The sequence below is a fragment of the Muntiacus reevesi genome, chromosome 1, assembly GCF_963930625.1.
Source record: "Muntiacus reevesi chromosome 1, mMunRee1.1, whole genome shotgun sequence".
Taxonomy (NCBI): Eukaryota; Metazoa; Chordata; class Mammalia; order Artiodactyla; family Cervidae; genus Muntiacus; species Muntiacus reevesi.
Window position 1 is genome coordinate 130,630,387 of NC_089249.1, and position 25,297 is coordinate 130,655,683.

The 25,297-nt window shown below is 35.9% G+C and overlaps 1 protein-coding gene across 1 annotated transcript in view; it reads right to left on the minus strand.

The window, feature by feature from the left end:
• TNNI3K (TNNI3 interacting kinase) overlaps positions 1-22,195 on the minus strand; it is a 311,086-nt gene extending 288,891 nt beyond the window's left edge. The window contains exons 1-4 of the mRNA XM_065910902.1: positions 22,125-22,195; positions 21,403-21,511; positions 7,075-7,160; positions 5,928-6,025 (exon numbers count right to left, since the gene is read on the minus strand). Coding sequence (XP_065766974.1) covers positions 5,928-6,025; positions 7,075-7,160; positions 21,403-21,511; positions 22,125-22,164 — 333 coding nt within the window. The 5' untranslated portion in view covers positions 22,165-22,195. The remainder of the gene's footprint in view (positions 1-5,927; positions 6,026-7,074; positions 7,161-21,402; positions 21,512-22,124) is intronic.
• Between the last annotated feature and the right edge of the window lie 3,102 nt (positions 22,196-25,297).

A 25,297-nucleotide genomic window follows, 5' to 3' on the forward strand; every position in this document is an offset into this window, starting at 1 on the left:
TTTACCAACAGAGGTCTGTCTGGTCAAAGTTATGGTTTTTCTAGTAGTCATGTACAGATGTGAGAGTTGGACTATAAATAAAGCTGAGGGCTGAAGAATTGATGCTTTTGAACTGTGGTGTCGGAGAAGACTCTTGAGAGTCCCTTGGACTGCAAAGAGATCCAACCAAGTCAATCCTAAAGGAAATCAGTCCCAAATATTCATTGGAAGGGCTGATGCTGAAGCCAAACCTCCAATACAATACTTGGCCATATGATGCAAAGAACAGACTGATTGGAAAAGACCCTGGTACTGGGAAAGATTGAAGGCGGGAGGAGAAGGGGATTGCCAGAGGATGAAATGGTTGGATGGCATCACTGACGTGATAGACATGAGTTTGAGTAGGCTCTGGGAGTTGGTGATGAACAGGGAAGCTTGGCGTGCTGTAGTCCATGGGGTCGCAATGAGTCAAACATGACTGAGCACTGAACTGAACTGAACTGATAGAAACATAAATGAACAGAATTGTAGTAACCATAGCAGAGAATTTGAAATCATATTTTAACACTAAGTGGAAATTCTGGAACTGAAAATTACATCTGAAATGAATAATTCTTAGTAGGTTAATATCAGATGGAAGACGGCAAATACATGGTATTAAAACTTGAATTCAAATAAAAATCAATAATCAAATTTTGAAAACAAAGAGAAAGAGGATTGAAAAACTGAATGGAGCCTTGGTAATCTTTGGAAGTTTATCAAACAATCTAACACACATGTTTGAGAAAATAGTGGTCAAAATTTCTAAATTTGATGATAACAAACAACTTATTTAAGAAATTAAACAATCATAAAGCATTGTACAGAGGAAATCATACATAGGATTATTATAACCCATCTACTCAAAATCAAAGATATTTTCTCTTCTTTTACCTTCTTAAAAGATATTAAAGCTTAACGGGAAAATTCTAACAACATATTGGAGACTATACATGTATAGATGTAAGACATATAGCAAAAGTAGTATAAAGAATGAAGATGACATGGAACTATATCATTGAAAGGGTCTTATATTTAGGGTAAATTAGGCCAATATTAGGGCTTCCTTGGTAGCTCAGCTGATAAAGAATCTGCCTGTAATGCAGGAGATACTGATTTCATTCCTGGGTCATGAAGATCCCCTGGAAAATGGATAGGCTACCCATTCCAGTATTCATAGGCTTCCACAGTGGCTCAGACAGTAAAGAATCTGACTGCAATGCATAAGACCTGGGATCAATTCCTGGGTTGGGAAGATCCCCTGGAGGAGGGCATGGCAACCCACTCCAGTATTCTTGCCTGGAGAATCCCCATGGACAGAGAAGTCTGGTGGGCCACAGTCCATGGGATCACAAAGAGTCAGACTTGACTGAGTGACTAAGCACAGCACAGGCCAATATTAAGAGAAAGTACTTGTGATACATTAAGGATCCACAGTGTAATCACTGGAGTCCTCAATTAAAAAGTAATGCATATTATTTTTTTTTCTTTAAATGGCACTGTTAAGAAAATGAAAAAGCAAGCCACAGAACAGGAGAAACTTTTTGCAAAATGTATATCCAACACAGAATCTGTATCCAGGATATATAAAAGTCTCTTACAAGTCAAGAAAACAATAAACCAAATATAAAAATTGGAAAAAAATAACTGAACAGACACTGTACCAAAAACACACATGTGACAAACACATGAAAATCTTTTCAACTTCATTAGTCACTGGGGAAATTCAAAATATTCATAATGAGATAATATAACATACATCTAATAGAACGGCTAAAACAACAACAAAAAAATTTACCATACCAAATGTTGACAAAAATGTGGAACAACTAGAATTCTAATACATGGCTGATGGAAATGGAAAATGATACAGCCAGTTTGGTAAGGAGTTTGACATCTTATTAAAATTAAACATGCACTTACCTATGTGTGTATGTGTTCAGTCACTCGGTAATGTCTAATTCTTTGGGACCCTATGGACTGAAGCTTGCCAGGCTCCTCTGTCCATGGGATTCTCCAGCAGGGAATACTGGAGTGGTTGTCATTTCCTCCTCTAGGGGATCTTCCTGACCCAGGGATCAAACCTGAGTATCTTGAGTCTCCTGCGCTGGCAGGTAGATTCTCTACCACTGAGCCATCATGGAAGCCCATGTATATGACCCAGCAATTTCACTAATATGTATTGCAGCAAGAGAAATAAAAACATATGTTCAAACAAATATTTGTATATGAATGTTAATAGCAGGTTTATTTATAATAGTCAAAATCTAAAAACAATTATCAGTAAATCCTTCAACAGGTGGATTGTTAAACTGTGGTATATTCTTATAAGGGAATACAACTTTCCAATAAAAGAAATGAACTACTGAACACACAATAGCATTATGGTAAACCATACACAAAATAAAATAAACTGAATTGACTGCATTCATATAAAATCCTCAAAAGGGGGAAACTAAAGGGGTAGAAAAGGCATCAGTGGTTTCCAGAGACCATGTGACATGGAGGATGGAATTAACTGCATAAAGGTATGAGGGAACTTTTGTGTATGACAGAAAATTCCTATAACATGATAATAATGATGTACACGAATATATACAAAAGTCATCAACTTTTACACTTAAAATTGTGAGTTTTATTGTGCATATATTATATCTCAATAAATCTGATTCCTTCCAAAAAAAAAAAAAAAAACCAAGAAAAACAAAGAAAGAAAAGTATGGCATCTAACTATTCACATGGCTTTTAAAAGCTAATCATCTTCTCTGTTCTTACTAATGAAAGCAGCCATGCCCTCACTGGTGAAAAATACTTAGCTCTGAGGCAGGCCCAGCATTGGAGGATGTATAATTGAATGTGGCTAATAAAATGATTTGAAAATTAAATTATTCTTTTTGTGAGTATTAAGAATAAAACAAATTTCAATTGTAACATTTCTAAAATTCAAAAGAACCACATAAAATTATTGTTTTGTACGCATCAAAAATACTCAGATCAAGAAAGGCAAGGCAAATCAAAGAAACTCCTTCAGACTAAAGGAGATTACAAAGACAAGAAAACAAGAAACATATGATTCTGGACAGAATGCTAATCAAAATAAATGAATAGCTATAAATTACAGTATTGGAATAGCTGACCAGATTTGAATTTGGAGTATAGATTAGATAAAGAGTAAAGTATCAATTTACATTTTCTGATTTTGATAACTGTATTGTGATTATGTAAGTGAATTTCCTTTTTCTTCAGAAATAAAGATATCAATAGACTTTAGTAGCTATGGGGAATGTTGCTGTCTTCAATTTATTTTCAAATGATTCAGAAAAAGAACAGACTGATGATGGAGATGGGACAAAATGTAAACAATTCATCTGGAAAAAGTGTTTTTTGCAATACTCTAGAAGTCATTTTATTTAAAATAATAGTAAAATAGAATAAAAAATTATATGGGGGAAGAAAACTACAGCCCCAAATGAATCAGAGGCCTACTGCAGTAGTTCAGGGAAGATATAATTAGAACTACATTTAATACAACATTAGTATGAATGACTAATTTATATTGTTTCCATGTTTACAGTGGAATGGTAAATTTCACTTGTTTTTACCTTTGTTAAAAAATAAGTAATCATGCATTCTATTATGGCTTCTTAAAAATTTTGGCCTACCTGTGTCCTAAGATAATAAATTTGTTTAAATTTGTTATTGAAAAGTTGTAGTCCATATATCCTTTGGTAAAATACAAGAAAACAGAAAAACTAGAGCAAAGGAAACTCTAAAAATGGAAATTTAGGTTTCATAAACAGAGGTGGAAGAAATATATTTCCTTAAGATTGTAGTACTAAATCATTCAGAAACCGTTTGTGTGGTTGTCATGCTATCTTAGGAAAATGAACTGATATAGAAAGACTCTCCCAGACAGTCAGATTCAGGGTTGACAATACTGACTTGACTGTCCATGACCAGCTTCCTATTCCTTGGATCACTTCTACTGTCACACCCTGCCATTAAGCAGAAAAGCTGGCATCAGACACTGTTTCCGATACCCTGAACTCAGTCTCCATTCAAGTTCTGGAGGATGATTCAGTTCAGTTCAGTTCAGTCGTTCAGTCATGACCAACTCTTTGTGACCCCATGAACCGCAGCATGCCAGGCCTCCCTGTCCGTCACCAACTGCCAGAGTCTACCTAAACCCATGTCCACTGAGTCAGTGATGCCATCCAACCATCTCATCCTCTGTCGTCCCCTTCTCCTCCTGCCTTCAATCTTTCCCAACATCAGGGTCTTTTCAAATGAGTCAGGTGGCCAAAATACTGGAGTTTCAGCTTTAACATCAGTCCTTCCAATGAACACCCAGGACCGATTTCCCTTAGGATGGACTGGTTGGATCTCCTTGCAATCCAACGGACTATCAAGAGTCTTCTCCAAACCACAGTTCAAAAGCATCAATTCTTCTGCGCTCAGCCCTCTTTATAATCCAACTCTCACATCCATACATGACTACTGGAAAAACCATAGCCTTGACTAGACGGACCTTTGTTGACAAAGTAATGTCTCTGCTTTTTAATATGCTGTCTAGGTTGGTCATAACTTTCCTTCCAAGGAGTAAGCGTCTTTTAATTTCATGGCTGCAATCACCATCTGCAGTGATTTTGATGTTAAAGACAACTTAGCACTTACTGACACTCTCTTCCAGAAGGAATTTGACAAATTGACTAAGCATTGACTGGGCTTGAAAAAGGATGAGGATTAGAATATTTGCATGACAAATCACAAGAATATATGCGAGTGTGAATCATGGGAATATCAGCTCTCTCCCCCCACAACCTTTGAGATAAACTCTCTAAAGGTTGGGGGAGGGTTGCAAAGCAAAGTGAAAATGATCCAGATACAAGCAAACAGCTGCCCCCTCCCCATCCCCTGCCCCAGCCACTACCACACCTGCACAAACAAAACTGGAATAAAATCCTGTTACAGATTCATATGACATTGAGAAAGAACAATATATGCAATAAGAACCAACTGTACTTGATACTAATCATTTGTTGTTCAATTGCTCAGTCATGTCCAATTCTTTGCGACCCCATGGACAGCAGCATGCCAGGCTTCTCCATCTAGATATCCAACTTTAATTTTCAATTTCCTTTTCCATAAAATAAAGACTAGCAGGAAACTCACTAAGTTATTATAATGTTAAAGAAATAATGTATATAAAACCTAGTGAGGTATTTAGTTTGTAATAAGTACAGAATAAGTAGAAGCTTACTACAATCAGAAAATGAGCTTTTATGTTTAATTTATATGTTGAATAAGCTCATATTTATGACAGTCTCAAGAATCTATCCCAACATTGAGTATCCCAGCTTATTCATTCCACTTTTTTTTTTAAAGGTACTGAAATTATGTTGAAACCCAGGTCTACTGTAAAGGAAAAAAAAGAAAACAAAAAAACAACTGAAGCAAAAATATGATAAAAGAAAGAAACTAAAGGGAGCCCTAGAGATATTTTGTTTATTAGGAAAACATGCAGAAAAATGCAGCTTCAATGTGCTTCTTTCATCCTCAAATGCAGCTTCATCATCTATATTGAGGCAGGTTGGTCTCCTTGGAAGGAGCTCTGGCAAGAAAACCAGGCTGTTAGGTCTTAAATTCTGGCTAACCACTAGATAACCATGTAACCCTGAGATAATAATAGTATTTATTCCCAGTGTTCTTGTGAGAATTAAATGAGATAAAGATGGAAAGCAATAAAGTGAATATGTTCTGATGATATCTGCTCAACAAAGAGGTACCTAGAACTCTATCCAGTAACATAATGCTCCCATCCCCCTGCATATTTTCCATGATCACTAATTTGAAAAATCAAAAAGAAAACAAAGCCCATCATCTTTGGTTCTAATACAAAACTTGTGTACCTTGTAAACTGCCAAATGCAAGGCTGTAAATCCATTTCTTGTCAGTCGAGATGGGCGGAGACCTTTTAACATAAGGGTTCTAATATGTGACTTGTTGCCTTAGAGAAAAAAATTGAGAAAAGTCAAATTGTGGAGATAGACTAAGTGACTTAAAAATCTTTAAGTAAATCTTTAGTGGAATGATAAACATCACACCAATGTATGAAAATGTCAGACTGCTGTTCTGCAGGCCATTTGGTGAATTGTCAGTTAATAAGTATTAGTGAACAATTCTACTATATTTAGAAAACTTTGTGCTGTGTATTTGAAAGAATTCATGCTACATTTTTTATTTGGCGCTCTTCTAATAATGCTTTAAAAAGTAAAAACATGAAAACATTCACCTTAGTAAATGATTTAATGTTTGTGAAAAAGCTTAGATAGAAATCAGAACATCACTACATCATTAGTTTATTTAGATCAGAGAAATTTGACTAAGGTTGTAAAGGTGTGTTTAAATTTGGGAAGATATGTTGTTTGGAGAGTGGTGATGGGATATATTTAGAGTCAATACTTATACATTACTGTTCTTTTAAAAAACTGAGTCCAAAGCATAGTAGCTTGGATTAACAAAAAATGTATTCATTTACCAATTCAGTAAATTTATTGAGTACCTGCTACATGCCAGGCACCATCCTAGATGCTTGGGATACATTAATGAATGGAACAGAACAAGTTATGAACCAAATTTCACTTAGTCTTCACTTTGACCAAATTTCAATTTGGGATTTTGTCTTTGACATTTATTACCGTAAATATATCTGACTGCAGATTGTGAAGCAATTGCTTGATGATGTTTTGGGGAATGTTTTAAGTGCATCTGAATTTAACCTAATCCCTGACTAGCATGCCTGATACTGAAAAAAATGCCTTTAAAAAAATTTCCAGGCATACCTGATTCAAGGTAGGAACACAATAAAACTTAAATTCAGAGTTAAATCAATTGGAATATCTAAGTAACTAGAACTTAGTTACTTCCTCACCTGAAGCAAAGCAAAAGAAAAAACTGAGTATGAATAGAATTCTCTTGTAGACTACTAAGCAGCTGAAATCACTAACCATATATACGTATAACTAGTTTACAGAGTATTGAGTTCCAAGCACTCACCTCCACAAATGCAACATAAATGAAGTAGAGATAGACCATTTTCTGTGCGGTAATTTAAATTGACTTTACTGAAGGCATCATCAGAGCTAAAAAAAAAAAATTTACATATGATTACAAATTTCAGCTTTTAGTTTATCATTTTCTCATTTGAAAAACTATAATAGGAATCTTGTTACTACAAATTCAGAAATGCCTTTGATAGGATTCTTATGTACCTAGAAAAAATAATTTTGATTATACCTCTAGATGAAGAGGGGCTTCCCTAGTGGTTCAGCAGTGAAGGATCTGCCTGCCAATGCAGCAGATATGAATTCAATCCCTGGGATGGGAAGATCCCCTAGAGAAGGTAATAGCAACCCACTCCAGTATTATTGCCATGGACAGAGGACCCTAGTGGGTTACAGTTCATGGGGTCGCAAGAGTCAGACATGACTTAGTGACCAAACAACAACTAGCTGAAGAACAATTAAAATCATGAGAAATAATATTAAAAATTTGAGAGATCAAGTTTAAATTAATGATTCTCATACAAGGTATACATTCTATGTATAATTTGAACTTTTCAGGGCACCCTGATGAATTAAAATTTATATATGAGTAGAAAACACAGATATTTGAAAGGAAGCATTTCTCTCACAAGCAATATCTTATATAATACTTATGGAGAAATTCAAGAAATTCTCTCCAAAAAGAAAAAAAAAAGTAGCATTTGATAAGATTCTGGAGACAGGAACAGAGTCCCACTGTATTACAAATTCTGCCTGAAGGAAAATTTTCTTATACTCTGACTGGGGCAGATTTCACAGATAAAGGAGGTCTAAACTCTGATAGGGTACTATGATACAGTCCCAGGTGAGAAGACAAGTAGTGTTACTGATTCACTTAATGAAATCCTTGACTTTGTCTGAACAAAGACCATTGCCCCAGGAGGGCCCTAGAGAGCCAGAGGTAGCCTTTGAAAAAAATGTAAAGCTAAAATTCTTGACCTCTTGAGGTCACTGGTACTGCCTGGACATTTTTTCAGTAGATGTGAGATCACATCTTTGGCCTCCCAGGTTAATTTCAGGCTGCCTCCTGCCATTTAAATCTCCAGCAGCTTTAGTGAGATAGCAAAGTCTTTGGTGAATAAGCCTTCTATTATCATTCGTAAAGTACTTAAACTTGAAAGGTACTATGAATTCAGAACATTATTATCAAAGCGCCCAGTTAAAAACTTCAAAAGCTATTGAAATTTTAAAACAGAAAAAGAAAAGGCGCTATTCTCCAGAGTGCTGCTAAAAAGAGAAGCCTCTAATTCTAGGGAATTTGAAGGATCTCAGTAAAATGCTTTAATTAGCATTGGCAAGTCCAGTGGTTTGTTCTCAGAGACATAAGAATATTCCAGAATTTTCTCACCCCCTTAGCCTTCTTGCTTTCCACATTCAACTTCTCAGTAGCAAAGTCCCTAGACACATTTACTCATATTGAGAAACATACCTCAACTAACTTTGGAATGCCACACATAGAAGTACAATAAATTCCAAGTCATTTTTACTAATTGTTAATACGGCAAGGAGCCCAGGATTTCATGAAAAACAGTTAAGAATTTAACTTGCTTCTACTTGTACTTTCCCCTACCTCAATGAACAATGCAAAAAAAAAAAAAAAAATCTGATGAAAACACCACTACTTAAATTGTCTACCCAAATGAGCCTAATTGTAAATGGTATACCTATTTCATAGTATGAATGGAAACTTTATGAAATAATTTGGTTCTTGGAAATACAAGATAATTACAAATAATACAAATAATTTGGTTCTTGGAATAACATGGCCTTAGGCTGAGCCAGACATCTAAATTCTCAAAGTTAATTATATTATAGATGTTTTGGAGATATTTCATTGATAGGTAATCCTAAACAAAATGCACTCAATAGCCCAGACTTGGAAATGCATTCACAGACATCTTCTCTATAGTTTTGATTTCAAATAACACCGGTTTTCTGAAGAGCTGAACTCAGCTTTTAAAGCTAGGCAGATTGGATTTTTCTCTTAAAATCTGTAGGAAATTAGTGCCCATAATGGGCTTCCCTTTGGCCCATATGTGTCAAAGCCTTTGACTGTGTGGATCACAATAAACTGTGGAAAATTCTGAAAGAGATGGGAATACCAGACCACCTGACCTGCCTCTTGAGAAATCTGTATGCAGGTCAGGAAACAACAGTTAGAACTGGACATGGAATAACAGACTGTTTCTAAAGAGGAAAAGGAATATGTCAAGGCTGTATATTGTCACCCTGCTTATTTAACTTATATGAAGAGTACATCATGAGAAACACTGGGCTGGAGAAAGGACAAGCTGGAATCAAGATTGCTGGGAGAGATATCAATAACCTCAGATATGCAGATGACACCACCCTTATGGCAGAAAGTGAGGAAGAACTAAAGAGCCTCTTGATAAAAGTGAAAGAGGAGAGTGAAAAAGTTGGCTTAAAGCTCAACATTCAGAAAACTAAGATCATGGCATCCGGTCCTATCACTTCATGGCAAATAGATGGGGAAACAGTGGAAACAGTGTCAGACTTTATTTTTCTGGGCTCCAAAATCACTGCAGATGGTGACTGCAGCCATGAAATTAAAAGATGCTTACTCCTTGGAAGTAAAGTTATGACCAACCTAGACAGCATATTAAAAAGAGACATTACTTTGCCAACAAAGGTCCGTCTAGTCAAGGCTATGGTTTTTCCACTGGTCATGTATGGATGTGAGAGTTGGACTATACAGAAAGCTGAGCACCGAAGAATTGATGCTTTTGAACTGTAGTGTTGGAGAAGACTCTTGATAGTCCCTTGGCATGCAAGGAGATCCAGCCAGTCCATCCTAAAGGAGATCAGTCCTGGGTGTTCATTGGAAGGACTGATGTTGAAGCTGAAACTCCAATACTTTGGCCACCTGATGCGATGAGCTGAGTCATTTGAAAAGACCCTGATGCTGGGAAAGATTGAGGGCAGGAGGAGAAGGGGACGACAGAGGATGAGATGGTTGGATGGCATCACTGATGTGATGGACATGGGTTTGGGTGAACTCTGGGAGTTGGTGATGGACAGGGAGGCCTGACGTGCTGTGGTTTTCATGGGATGACAGAGTCAGACACGACTGAGCAACTGAACTGAACTGAATGGGCTTCCCTGATGGCTCAGATGGTAAAAATCCGCCTGCAATGCAGGAGACTTGGGTTCGATCCCTGGGTGGGGAAGATCCCCTTGAGAAGGGAATGAATGGCTCCATTATTCTTGCCTGAAGAATTCCATGGACAGAGGAGCCTGGTGGGCTATAGTCTATGGAGTCTCAAAGAGTCAGACAAGACTGAGAGACTTACATTTTCATTTTCAGTGTCCATAATAAAAAGGAAAAGAAAAATGTAAGTAGCAATTGAAGATTGCTCTGAACTGCTTTGGCTTTTCTTCCTCGGTCCTGTCATCATCCAGCAAAGGAAACACACAAGAATACAAGACAGAATACAGAGCATTGGAGTGGGGCAGGAGAGGGAAGTCTTCTGTTACATGTAAAGAGCTACATAAAACCTTCAGCCTGAGAGAGAATGGGAGAAAGTACTTTCTTGTGAGCTAACTATAATGGAGTATATGACAAATGCTGAAAGAAGATAGAACTTGAGAGCTCCTCTGGAGTAATAAACCCTTGAGTAAATTAGTTTGTCAATGTGTATCTCTATTATTATGCAGTGATATCCACCATGTTTTGATGTTTTAAAAGTGGAAAAAATCATTTCAGCAGTATAAGTACTTAAATCATGGGCGTTGTATATACATCAGGATTGAAATCTTGTTTCTGTTTTTTTAAGTAATTATTTTTTTCTCCCTCCAATTTGAGCAAGTTATTTAACCTCCTCAAGCCTCATTTTCTTCAGTTAAAAAAATTATTAAAATGATTCATATGACATAGCTCTGTGAAGAAAATGAGATTAAATACTTACTACAGTATTCGTTACATGATATGTTATTAAATGTTATTTTGATTTTTAGCAAGTTTACTGTGAATATATGACTTTCCTTTTGTAGTGCAAATCTTGAGAGAATTTTAGCACAGTTTTCAAACCAAGTTTGACTTTCTTTGACCTTTCACATTTGACAACCTGCAAATTTTCCCTATTTTGACTTAAGTTCACTGCTGCAACATCTAGCACCTATCAGTGACTCAGAGCAACTATCAGTGATTCATAGCGCAAACTATCATGGTTTTGTGATGCAAGTCCAGCAGCATCATTATTATGGGGAAGGTATTAACACTGGAGAGATGAAAAGAAAAACAAAATCCAAAGGAATAACAGTTGTGCTGAAAATCATTTTACTGAGAAGATAAAGATAGACTCAATTGCTCTCTTTTTCCATGATCTAGCTTTGATGATATATTCAATCAGTCTGGCACAGAGTCTACTGAACATCAACTGTGTGCTCCAGCTCCGTTCTGAATGCTTGTTTCAGGTGGTTTTCAACAGTCTCTTTGATAGAAACTACTCACTAATTCCCAGATCATTTAAGTGCCTCAGTCTTGGGAATATGCATACTAGATAGAATCTTGCAACTGACCTTAGCATTAATCCTGATCTCTAATGCTCCAACCAGCTTTGCAAAGGAAGTACATACTGAATAGACAGAAAAGTAAAGTGCTAACATCCAGGGTTTTATTTCTAAAAAACACCAAATGAATGTCTATTTACATAAGACTGAAAATATGAATTATATTAGAGACTTCTTATTTAACAATCATTCTTTAACTTATTAAATTTATACTAGACTTGACCACTCATAAGTGAATCAATAGTAGTGGTGGTTTAGTCGCTAATTTGTGTCCTACTCTTGCAACTCCATGGACTGTAACCTGAGCCAGGAATCAAACTTGCACGTCCTTCATTACAGGGGTGAATCAGTATAGAGTGCTAAATAGCATTTTGTCAAAACTGAGCTGTAGTCTCTTATTTTTGTTTTCCTCTTGAATTCTTGAATTCTATTCTCCCTGAACTCATGCAGCTTCTGTTAATGCCAACAAAATGAATAAGCAGAAAATAGACTCCCACAGTGGCAGTCAAGTGCAATTTTAATAGAGAAATTTTAATCTAAACTTTAATGACAGGAATGTAATTTTTTTAATGAGAATAACTTTTGGGCTATATTTGAATTCTAATTCTTACTTCCTGTTTGCTTATAGTCAAATATTTCTGTTTTGACACATGCAATTAAAATAGTCAAGGTTTTAAAGCAATCATTCCTGGGAAAGATATTTCTTTTTCTCTTCTTCTGTTTCTTCTAAAGGAACTATATATGTCAAATTCACTGCCAAGTGAATATCACTTACATATTCTAATATTCTAAGCTCAATTTATTTTTTAATTTTCCCTTACATTTTTCATCACCTGCCATGCCATACTATAACTTAACATATCCTAATGAGTTCACACTGCTTGCTGGGGCATCAATGAAGTTCCTAATTAAAATGAAGTCATTATTATGAATATACTTCTAATAGCAAATTCTGTCCTTAATCATTATAAATGGTTGTTTTGTGTCCAAAGTTTACTTTCTTTCTTGTAACATAATGGACTCTTTCCTTAGCCTTTATTTTTTATCCTGAAAAGTGTGCAGTTTTGTGATCCAATTAAACTTCTTCTCATGACCCCATCCTTTCAAGGAAATATGTGACATGATCACAAATGGAAACTTATTAAAATTTAGCATTTGAACACTTGGCAAAGGCAAAATCTCCATATAGGTAGGTACATTTCTTAAATTAATTCATTAGCTGAAATGTAGGTAAAGGCGAAGAAGGTAGAAAGAAGGCCAAATCTTGTTATGGGCCATCTAGTTTCCAAAATTGATCATTTAGGTTTCAAACAGCTGATTGTAACTTCTTGTGTAGTTTTTAATGGATGCTGCTGATACCCACCCTCCAAAAAAACTCCAATAGAAACAGAAAAATCATCAATAAGACCTATTCCTGGGATGTATACCCAAGAAATATACATAAATGCATTTCTCCAGTATCTCCAAGATCAAGTTTGCAAACTAACACAATGAAGCATATTCATTCTTTCATTCATACCCTAAAAAATTATTGCGATATGGTGGTAGATAAAGAAGAGTTGGGGATTCCCTGGTAGCTCAGCTGGTAAAGAATCTGCCTGCAATGCAGGATACCCTGGTTTGATTCCTGGGTTGGGAAGATCAGCTGCAAAAGGGATAGCCTACCCACTCCAGTATTCTTGGACTTCCTTAGTGGTTCAGCTGGTAAAGAATCTGCCTGCAATGTGGGAGACCTGGGTTCAATTCCTGGGTTGGGAGATCCTCTGGAGAAGGGAATGGCTACACACTCCAGGATTTTGGCCTAGAGAATTCCATGGACTGTATAAGTCCATGAGGTTGCAAAGAGTTTTTGGCATGCTACTGTATTCCTGGAGCTAAATGATATCAAAGACAAAATAAAGGACAGACAGTATGGACCTAACAGAAGCAGGAGATATTAAGAAGAGGTGGCAAGAATACACAGAAGAACTATACAAAAAAGATCGTCATGAACCAGATAATCACAATGGTGTGATCACTCACCTAGGGCCGGATATCCTGGAATGCAAAGTCAAGTGGGCCTTAGGAAGCATCACTACAAACAAAGCTAGTGGAGTTGATGGAATTCCAGTTGAGCTATTTCATATCCTAAAAGATGCTGTGAAAGTGCTGCACTCAATATGCCAGCAAACTTGGAAAATGCAGCAGTGGCCTCAGGACTAGAAAAGGTCAGTTTTCATTCCAGTCCCAAAGAAAGGCAATGCCAAAGAATGTTCAAACTACTGCACAATTGCACTCTTCTCACAAGCTAGCAAAGTAATGCTCAAAATTCTCCAAGCCAGGCTTCAACAGTACATGAACAGTGAACGTTCAGATGTTCAATCTGGATTTAGAAAAGGCAGAGGAACAAGAGATCAAATTGCCAACACTCTGTTGGATCACAGAAAAAGCAAGAGAGTTACAGAAAAACATCTACTTCTGCTTTATTGACTATACCAAAGCCTTTGACTGTGTGGATCACATCAAACTGTGGAAAATTTTTCAAGAGATGGGAATACCACATCACCTTACGTGTCTCTTGAGAAATCTGTACGTAGGTCAAGAAGCAATAGTTAGAACCAAACATGGAACAATGAGCTAGTGCCAAATTGGGAAACGATTACATCAAGGCTGTATATTGTCAACCTACTAATTTAACTGATATGAAGAGTACATCATGTGAAATGCTGGGCTAGGTGAAGCACAAGCTGGAATCAAGATTGCCGGGACAAATATCCATAACCTCAGATATGCAGATGACAGCACCCTTATGGCAGAAAGCAAAGAAGAACTAAAGGGCCTCTTGATGAAAGTGAAACAAGAAAGTGAGAAAGCTGTCTTAAAATTCAACATTCAAAAAGAATGATCATGGCATCTGGTCCCATCACTTCAGGGCAAACAGATGGGGAATCAAAGAAAACAGTGACAGACTTTATTTTCTTGGGCTCCAAAATCACTGCAGCCATAAAATTGAAAGACACTTGCTCCTTCGAAGAAAAGTTATGACCAACCAAAACAGCATATTGAAAAGCAGAGTCATTACTTTGCCAACAAAGGTCCATTTACTCAAAGCTATGGTTTTTTCAGTAGTCATAAAGAGATGTGAGAGTTGGACTATACAGAAAGATGAATGCCGCAGAATTGATGCTTTTGAACTGTGGTGTCAGAGAAGACTCTTTGAGAGTGCCTTGGACAGCAAGGAAGTAAAACTAGTCAATCCTAAAGGAAATCAACCCTGAATATTCATTGGAAGGACTGATGCTGAAGCTGAAACTCCAATACTTTGGCCACCTAATGTGAAGAAGTGACTCCTTGGAAAAGACCTTGCTGCTGGGAAAGATTGAAGGCTGGAGGAGAAGGGGATGACAGAGGATGAGATGGCTGTATGGCATTACCACCTCGATGGATATTAGTTTGAGCAATCTCTGGGAGTATGTGATGGACAAGGACACCTGGCATGCTGAAGTCCTTGGGGTCGCAAAGAGTTGGACATGACTGAGCAACTGAACTGAAATGAAAGTAGAGTTAAGGGAAATAAAATTGATATGATGAGAATTCTTAACTCATAGGGTTATTTTGAGGTTTAAATGAGTTAGTTTTAAGACTTTTGTAAGTACTAGCTGCTGTAATAATTATTTTTACTAGAGAGTTGAAACTATTGGTATTAATTATTTTAACCTTTTTATTATTTTGCTTTGCATTTGAGAAGAGGGATAGGAAAGTAGAAAGGGAAGATGAAGGCAGCATGGGATGGGAGGGAAGATCGGAAGGAGGATAAAAATGGAAAGAGTCAGTAAGACTGAGTGAAGTACTAAATTAAAGAGAAAGAGGCAGAGAGACAGTGAGTGAGTAAGTTTGAGATCAAGCTGCTTGAAAGTTTTTACACAATATTCTTGTAAAACTATTATTCATAACTAGTTTTACTTAGTAGTAGTAGTGTTAGTCATTCAGTCTTGTCCAACCCTTTGCAACCCCACGAATTGTAGCCCACCAGGCTTGTCGGTCTATAGAATTCTCCAGGCAAGAACACTGGAGAGGGTTGCCATTCTCTTCTCCAGGGGACTTTCCTGACCCAAGGATCAAACCTGGGTCTCCTGCATTGTAAGCAGATTCTTTACCATCTGAGCCACCAGGAAACCCCACTAAGTTTTATATAGACAAGCAAGAAAAGATATAGAGAGGTAAACAGTCTTGGGACAGTGTGAATTCTCTGCTTTTTGGTTTGAGATCTTTTTATTTATTTGTTGTTTGTTTTCTGTTTCATTCTTAATTAACACAATGCCCTTACCAGACATAACAAATAATCTTTCACTCAATTTTATTAAGATGCAATTTCCTCCCTCAATTCTCTACTTAGCACCCTGATAGATAATTTCACTCTTCTTAGGCAAGATCAGCCTGTATTGCTTCTGGAGTTATTCATTTATTTATCTGGAGTTATTCAGTTACTCATACACCCAAAACAAACTATAATTGTTTATAGTTCTGAAAAAGTAGATTTAGGGGAGATACTTCATTTGTTGGATAAGTACGGTGGACTGCAGCTGGGCCCAGAGGAACTTTTCAGGAAGAAAAGAAGCAGGAAGATACAACTCAGAAAATGCCTTCATTATTTTTAACTTTCCTTTTTTTTTTTTTTAATTCCTTTTAACATTGCAACTGCTTTCTCATGGAATAGACTTTTGACTATTTTTATTTATTAAACCTAATCAAGTTCAAAGTGAGACATTTCACAATTTCAAAGTGTTAATACACTATTGACCAAAGTATATCTACTCAATGTCAAAATAAGGTTAAAAATGAGATTAATAATAGGGTTCTTCTGATTATGTTGAAAAGTGATAGCACTGAAAAATCATAACTTCTTTGGGAATCTCTTTATAGATATATTACAGATTAAGCAGGTAAAAAGTAGGCTTGATGATGAAATCAGAAAAACATAGTTCTAAAATTTCTAAAGACTTAAAAATGTTGAAACAAAACAATTAAAGTGGAAGTCTTTCAAAAGTTGCACGTGGAAAGCCAACTTGTAAGTGGTTTACAAAGATCGTGGAAGAAGTTCATGTATCACCAGGGGGTGGGGGTGGGATTGTAAATTATATTCCTCTACTCCCACATGTAGGGACAGTACTAATACACAGGACATAGCAAAACTGTACAGTGGCATTGTGAAGGTGAAAAGTTTTCAAAGATAATATTATCCATATTTCTTTTTTTTTAATCCATATTTCTTTTTCCTCCAGTATAGGATGGGAGAGAAGAACAGAGGGAGGAAAAAAAGAGGGAGAGATAGTGAAAGTGAGTAAGGTACTAAGTTAGAGAGAACTATGTGTAACCTGGTTCAAGCCAGTTTAATTTGATTAGCCTCATTTTCTTCAGTTATAAAATGCTAAGTGCAATACATACCCCAGAAAGATGTGAACATAAATAATGATTGTTAGTTTTTAACTAACATTTTTGAGTGCTGTCCATGTGCCAGTTACTGTGCTCAAAGCACCCAAATGTATACTATTAAAATTATATGAGTTAATGCATACTAAAATACCTGGTAGGATGCCTGACAAATGGTAGGCATTAAACTGTCAATTTGTTTTCAAGTGATACACAAATAGGTATTACAAATAAATACAACTATAGATAAAGCTGAATAGACAAAGAAGCTGTCTTTAGTGAACATATATATTGATACCAGTTAATAGCAGACCTGTAAATTGATAAAGACAACACCAAGTAGTAAGTGTTATTAAATTGATAAACACAAAGAAAGAGATGGTGCAGAGGAGGAAATAACCACACAATGTACTCCAGGGTACCACTTTTGTCTTTCCTTCTTCTGCTTCTCTATTTCCTCATCTTTTCCAGTCTCTCATCTATTATCTTAAGAAATGTTAAAAATTAAGAGTGAATGCAACTTTATTATAGAAGGTGAAGGAACATTTAATTACCATTCCTCTTCTTTCCCATATCAAGTTCCCTTTGCAAAGCTGCTATAAATTGGCATAATCAATCATCTTTCAGCTCTTTTTGTCTTTTTTAAATTTAGCACTTATATTGCTTTGGATTATGTTGTGAGTGAAAGCTATACTGGAGATTGTGTATTTGATGTGACATAAGTCAGTAACTAAACTGAATTCTTGCTTTATGAGGCAAAAAGTCTCTTTTAATGAATGGGATTAGTTACTATAAAGAAACTTCAACAAATGAAAACAACCAAAAAACTGCAAAAAACAAAAACAAAAGCCAATCAAACTTATGTCTGCACTAGCGATCTTTCAGCTAAGACTCTAGTATGAAATGATTCATTTTAGGCACCTGATAGTTTTCTTGCTATCTACCTGTTCAGAGGAAGCCTGATGTCAAGCAGCCTAACAGAGTTGTCCATCACTGAAGTACTCCTAACATTACATAAAGCATGAATAAACATGAGAAAGATTCCGAGATTTAACAGCTAAAATGTCCTAGATGCTCAATTAAATGTGATCTCATACAATATTTGGTTTCAGTCACTCAATTGTGTCTTTGCAACTCCATGGGCTGTAGCCCGTCAGGCTCCTCTGTCCGTGGAATTCTGCTTAAACTGAACTACTTTTAAAACTTTGGTGTGTGAGCCAATGAGTAAGACAATTTATAATATATTCTTAGTATTCCATTTTTTCTCTTTGCTTATCATCTATCATTTTATTCTAGAGAAAAGAAAAAATCTCAGAACTTTGCCTTAGGCAGGATTGACTTTCTTTCCCTCTGATGCTGTTTTCCTTGATAGCAGAGCAGAGTACTCGGATTTTGTTTGTTTGCTTCCTTGTCTCTCTATAGACCATACTAGTTGACTTGCTTTCTGTTTTCATGTTCCTCATCCCTTCACCAATATCACACCAAGCAGAGTTCTCAGCGCAACTTAGATATCTTTCGAGAAATGTTGTTTCCAAACTTTAGCTGAAGTATCATTATTCACACACAAAGGTATTACTTGTTAAAAATTCAGGTCTCTGGAAATCAGCCTCAGAGATTCTGATTCACTTGATATGGGATAGAATGATGGAATCTAAAATTTTTGTAAGAAAACTGTGAGAGGTGCTTAGCCCTTGGAGAAACATGATTCTAGGCTGTGGGTAATCCTGGCCTCAGCCTCATTACTTCTGGATAATGGGACATTTCTACAGCTTCTTTAATGGTCTCAGTACCAGGTTACCAGTATTCCTTTTCTCAAAATGCCCTACCATCTTTGACATCCATTTTGATGAACTTTCTAATACTCTAGTCTGAAAAATGTTCAAATCCCTCTTGATCGCAATCTTTAAAGGTTATATATCAGATTTTGGCACTATTTTGAATTGTTTCAACATTTTACATTTTTATTTTTGAAAATATCTTCTTGATGTAAAAACACTTTATCCTAATTTTCTCACTTCTTAATTTGAATAAACTTGTCAAAGTTACTCCCACTTGTCAATAAGGTCTTCAGTCTTTCAAACTGCCCTTATTTATCCAATTAGTCATGATAATCAAAACCTCCAATTATTCAATACATACTGTGCATTAGGCCCTGTACTCATAATCTGACATCATTTTTCAAAGTCCTGTGAGGCCATAATTACATTTTACAGTGTAAATGAGGCTCAAGGAGATAAAGCAATATAACCAAGGATAAATTGCTTGTAAATGCTGACTGAAAGAGCTTTCTTATTCAACTTAGATAAAATGGTCAAGACATAAAGTTTTCTTGGTTGTAGTAGACTTTCCATGGTACTCATCCATTCTTGCCTATATATACTTACTTAACTCTGTCTTTTATCTGGAATGCTTTATAAAACCAATGAATTAATCAAGACATCAAACTTCATATCTTTTGTATTTGAAAACTCTCCTGTTTTTCCTCCCACTTAGCACTTGTCATAGACTGTCTTCTGTGAGTTATTTACATATGTGTTTCCCCTCAACCAGACTGTGAACTCCTGGAACATGAATCAGGATGTGGTAAGAAGAGCTCTCTCTATGGAGCTGGGTAGACCTCGCTACAAATCATAGTTCCAATGCTTGACCAAATGATCTTGACAAGATCCATCGTCTCTACTCCTTAGTTTATTATCCATCAGAATGAATATTACCTATCACACAGGGTCATGGTGCTGATTAAATAATGAATGGTTCATATCGATGTATCTGGAATAGCACCTTAAATATAGCTGGCACGATAAATTCTGAACTATAAGTTACACTGATTCCTCTCTTTAACCTATGCCCCCCACAATACTAATCAGCAAAAAGGAGGTCACATTTATTACATACACTAGAAATATAGGAGAAAAGTAGGCCAGAACAGGATCTGTAGAAGCAGCTACTTGTTGTTGATATGGTTTGAGAAAAAAAGTACATTTCAAGCTTAATCCTTAGAAGGATATGTCTGTTTAAATTAGCCTTGACATATTTGCACAATACTTCCCAAATTTAAAAAAAAAATGACAAATAAAGTTGAGGAAAATCTCCAATTTAATCACATTTTATTCAGCATATTTAACTGAGTCAATAAGAACTAGAGGACTTATGATTAACTTCTATAGTCATAGCTTTTTTCCAACAAAATTAATATGTATGCATAAATCTATTATACCACAGTGTCAATCACATCTCTATAGGAATTTCAAATGTTTTCCCGTAAGACAGTATGTGATAATACTTGCAAAAACCATCCCAGGGTATCTCATCAAAGTGTCAAAATGGAGTTAATCATTTTGAGCTAAATAACATAGAGAATTAACTATTTCCTAAACCATAAACTGAATAATTGTGAAGGCCTTATTAAACCACTGACAATTTTATATAAACTATATTATACATGGGTAGTTATATTTGCTAGTTATGTCAGCTTTGTATGTTTACTATATCTGAAATTTTTCTTAAAAATATGTCATTTGGTCATTGCTTTATTACCTTTATTTTCCAAGTAAAATTGATAGAGTTCTTTGTTATAAATGTATTATACGATTAACACAGCTATAAGTGAACATGGTTAACTGGCCTTCATGGGACTTTTCCTCAGTCAGGCAGCTAACTCAAATTGACTCTCCAAAATATATTGTTTCTCAATGCCAGATTCAATTTCTTCAGAAGGTTGCTAGTGTGTATAAGGGCTCTGCCCTTCTTTTCTGAACATTTTGTGTCTTACAAGGTTGTGACACTATGCCAGATTATTTTTATCTTGTTATCATGGAACAAAACCCAGTGAAAGCCTGAAGCCAATATTACACATTGTTATATCATTGTTCAAGGGCAGAGCGATACTCAGTTTCATTAAGGGACAGCCTTTCAATGTCAAGGGACCAAAGGGTTTGATAAAACTGGAGTTCTCTGGTAGTACAAAAAGAAAAATGTGGCCAGTACTCCATCACCATTTGAGAAGAGAAGTCTTAGTGTTTGCTGTTGGCATGGCTTATAAGAGAGATCTAATTCTAGAGATTATTCAGATCAGCAACAGTTTCTTTTCAAAGACTAACCTTCAGGTTCCTCTCTCTTTAAACTTAAGTGATGGGAACAGGCAAGGCATATTTTAATGAGGCAAGATATTTGTATTTTAGGGTATGAATGGTCAGGGGCTATATGAAAGGTTAGAATATAAGCTTATATTCTAAGGTTAATGTTGAAATTACATGGGTCGCATTTTTAAACATAGGTATAACTAAAAACTAGATCAACAATGAAGACACATAAATAGAAATAATAACTCTGACAACTTTACCCAAATATATGCCTCAGTTCTGTAAGTTCTTTTTCTTTGATCTGCAGGTCATCTTCTAATCTTTCTATTACAATAACATAAGATTCACTGACTTTCTTCTTCCATTCATCTAGTAAAGAAAAACAAAAAGGGACTGATTCATAGCTGTGCTTTGCAAAATGTAGACACAGCTCATAACACACAAGTGATTAAAACTCTGTTCTTATTCTGAATTAAACAATACTTAATTTAAATTACTGATTGAGCTTAAAATGCAGATGTTTATATTTAAAAGGCAATCATATAGAATTGTAGTAATTAAAAACCCATTTGATACTGGATAATATATTTACATAGAAGAATATATTTGACTTATTTCATTTGATTTTATTGCATTATAATTATAGCAATCTCTAGTTGCTAGACAAGAGTTTTTAGGTTTTAAGTACTAGATACTTAAGATGTAATCCTAAAATCCCTATATTCAACAGTATTCCAAATTTTTTTCTTTAGCATTATACCTAGGAACTAAAACACTAGAGTATTATAAGAAATTTTGTGATTTTTTCTAAAGATCTTTCAGAGAAAAAATAATTTGATAATTATTAACACAGATAATGTTAACACTTTTGCATAAATCTTGTCTTGTCCTCTCGCAAAAATTAGCAGATATTCCAGTGAAATGTTAACTATATATATCACCTACTGAATTATATTACATTTAAAGATATAGGAATAATTACCAGTACAAGTTTGCGTTGGTCTGGATTTATAATTTCCCATTTGTTAGAAGTTTCTCTTTTCCCCAGCGCAGTTCCTCAGGTTGCAAGATTCCAAGTTTAAGTGCAGTGACAGTCCAGTTGAAAAATACTTTGATAGTCTGGCTAAAAATAAGCTGACTGCCAAATGGAATGCCATGCAACAATGACAAAGAACAAAATAGTTTGTGGTTTCAAGGGTGAAATCATGAAAGGAATTAATCAGTTTATTTAAAAGAGCTATAGCAAAGACAAAGAGTAAATGTTTCCATATGATTATTTGCCCCCATCCATTGATTATCTACCCATATGTACTTTGATGGGCATTTCTCTTAATCTAGAAAGTCATTCTGCTACATCTGAGGTTCAGAAAGAGCTATTAAAACTACCTAGATCATCTTTCAGGATCATTTTCTCCTAGGCCAAAGTAAAGGTTGTTGGAAAATGGTGACTCATGATAGAATTTGTCTCAATAGAATATAAATAATGGAAATCAACATCCTATGGCATGCTACTAATAGAAATGAATGTGAATTTGGCCTACAGCAGAGCTACAAAATTATTTTTCCAGGAAGAAATTCTCAACATAGACCATGATTAATTTATATCACTTGTTGATTATATTGACCATGAATCTCAGATAAGGATCTAAGACAGTGATTTCTGCAAACAGAAATTCATAACATAACAATGACAAGAACAATAAGATTACAGATAATAAGATGGAATGCTTAGCGTGCCAGACACTAGTGTAAGTGTTTCATATGCATTTTGTCATTTATACCTTATACAATCCTGCACGGTGTATAGTATTCTCATCTTATAGATGAGAAAACCCAGATTTGCTAGCAGGTAGAGGAATCTGAAATAAATTCTGAGTCTGTGTGATTCTAAAGCCCAAGTTAGATATTACACTTCACAGCGGCATTTCTCCTTGTACATGCATATTTCTTTTGATATAAATGAACTCAGGGTATGATGTAGAATAAATGGAAAACTCAGAGATTTTCAACTATATATTTCTTTTGGATAGTGTAATTACTTATACCTAGAATACACACAGGTCAATCTTGAAATCCTCCTCTAGACGCTATATTTTCAATGTAATGCACATGAAATTCCTATTTGTTAAAGTTGAATGTTCAAATAACTGCTTCTTTTTGAAGCAACTGCTTAGGCAAATTAATCATTTCCCACAACTTGTTCTCAGCAAAGGTAATCTAAGTTCCAGAGGGACGGTTTCTACACTGATCAGATACAGTTAAAGCCGGTCTCTCACCTTACGGACACCTCTGTCCCCCTGGATATGAGTCTCCTGATTCCCCTCCCTCGGTACATGCTGCAGGGCCGCTGACTGTCTGCTACGCTGTGGCGGCCTCTGGTTACTTGGTCCACGCACTAGGCATTTTCCTTGTTTGAGGACTTGAGCTATACCAGCTTTCAGAACTTGTGTGATGCCCATTCCTTTAGGTCAGAAAGTCCTTGCTTTCCCCAGGCATGCTCTTCTCAGGCTCACTGGCCTAGGCACCTGACTTCCTAAATGCTTGGTACTGGAGACCAAGCATTCAGTCCCATCCTGAAGTTCTGAAGACCAAACTAGATCGTCTTTTTAAAGAGGCTGGCAATCTCCCAGAGCTACACCTTGGGAAGTAACATACAAGTTCCTTTCTCTCAGATTTCCATAGTTTTCATACCTTGAATCAAGAGGAACAGGGGTGGGAGCCAGGGCTTTTGACTTTCTTGAGGACATCTAAATCTGTTTTTTCCCGATCTTCTTTCTTATTTCTCTCTCCACTATTCCAAACCTTATAACTCTGTGTATAAGTGGGTGTGCATCTCCTCTACCAATGAAGGAAAAGCTAATTCTAATATCATCTTACACTGTCTTTTCAAATTCCCCTTTGGTACATAAATTTAATGCATTCATTTTTAGGATTTTTCCTTTTAATTTGAGCAATTATTTTTATTACCTCAGAAAGCTTGGCTCTCACAAATGAAAGCTTTGACTTTCAAAGCTACAATTTTTGCAATAGTTTTTAAAATCCAGTCAACAACTCAATTGAATTTTTCTATACCCCGAGGCAGTAAATTTTGCTAAAAATGGTGAAAATGATAATCTCAATACCTAAAATATTAAATGTTATTGAATTTTCTGCTTCCTAAGGAACTATCTATTAGCCCTTTTGTGACTGTGAGTCAAGGTCATGGGTTGACGGCAATACAGATGCCTTCAGGGACATGAAGAAAAGACTGGAATAAGTAAATGATCCAGGATAACAATCCTGCTTTTCTTTCGTAAGGAATCCTGGAGGGAATCCACACAGAAGCAGGAAATATTTCCTCCACTGCACTATATATCTCTGTAAAAATTACTTATTTTTACCTTGAGTTGATAACATGCTCTAAATTGAACTCTACTCTTCCCAGATCTGAGATTTTTAGAAGTGCAGAATGTCAAATATTAACAAAAACAAAACCCAATTAAAAAAATGACTTTAGTCATTTTTCTCAACTTCTCAAACTTTAGTGAGAGTAAACACTACCTGAGAAACTTTGTGAAAACAAAAACCAGGCCTCTTTACCCAGAAACTCTGATGCAGTAGATCAGGAGTAGGGCTTAGAATCTAATTTTAATAGGCATCCCTAGTGATTCTAAAGAAGATGCTTACTTGAACTTTTGAGGAGCACTATTTTAAGATGGCTTATAGTGAGATGCATACTCACCAGAAATTTTCTGAGTCTCTGAATTCCATGTATGGGAAAAGAGGAGAGAAAATTGAGATAAAGACAAAAAGAAGATTGTTTCACATTTTCAGTAGGTTCTATCCTATGGTAATCACTGAGGCAATATGTGATTTGGCTATACATCTATAGACCCATGGGCTTCCCAGGTGGTGCTAGTGGTAAAGAACCTGTCTGCCAATGCAGGAGAAATAAGAGAAGCAGGTTCAATCCCTGGGTCAGGACAATCCCCTGGAGGAGGTCATGGCAACTCATTCTAGTATTCTTGCCTGGAGAATGCACAGATGGAGGAGCCTGGTGGGTTACGGTCCATAGGGCTGCAAAGAGTCGGACACAACTAAAGCAACTTAGCACGCACACATGCATATAGTCCTATACTGTAAAACTGAATCACAAAAGTGGACAATCAAGATGTA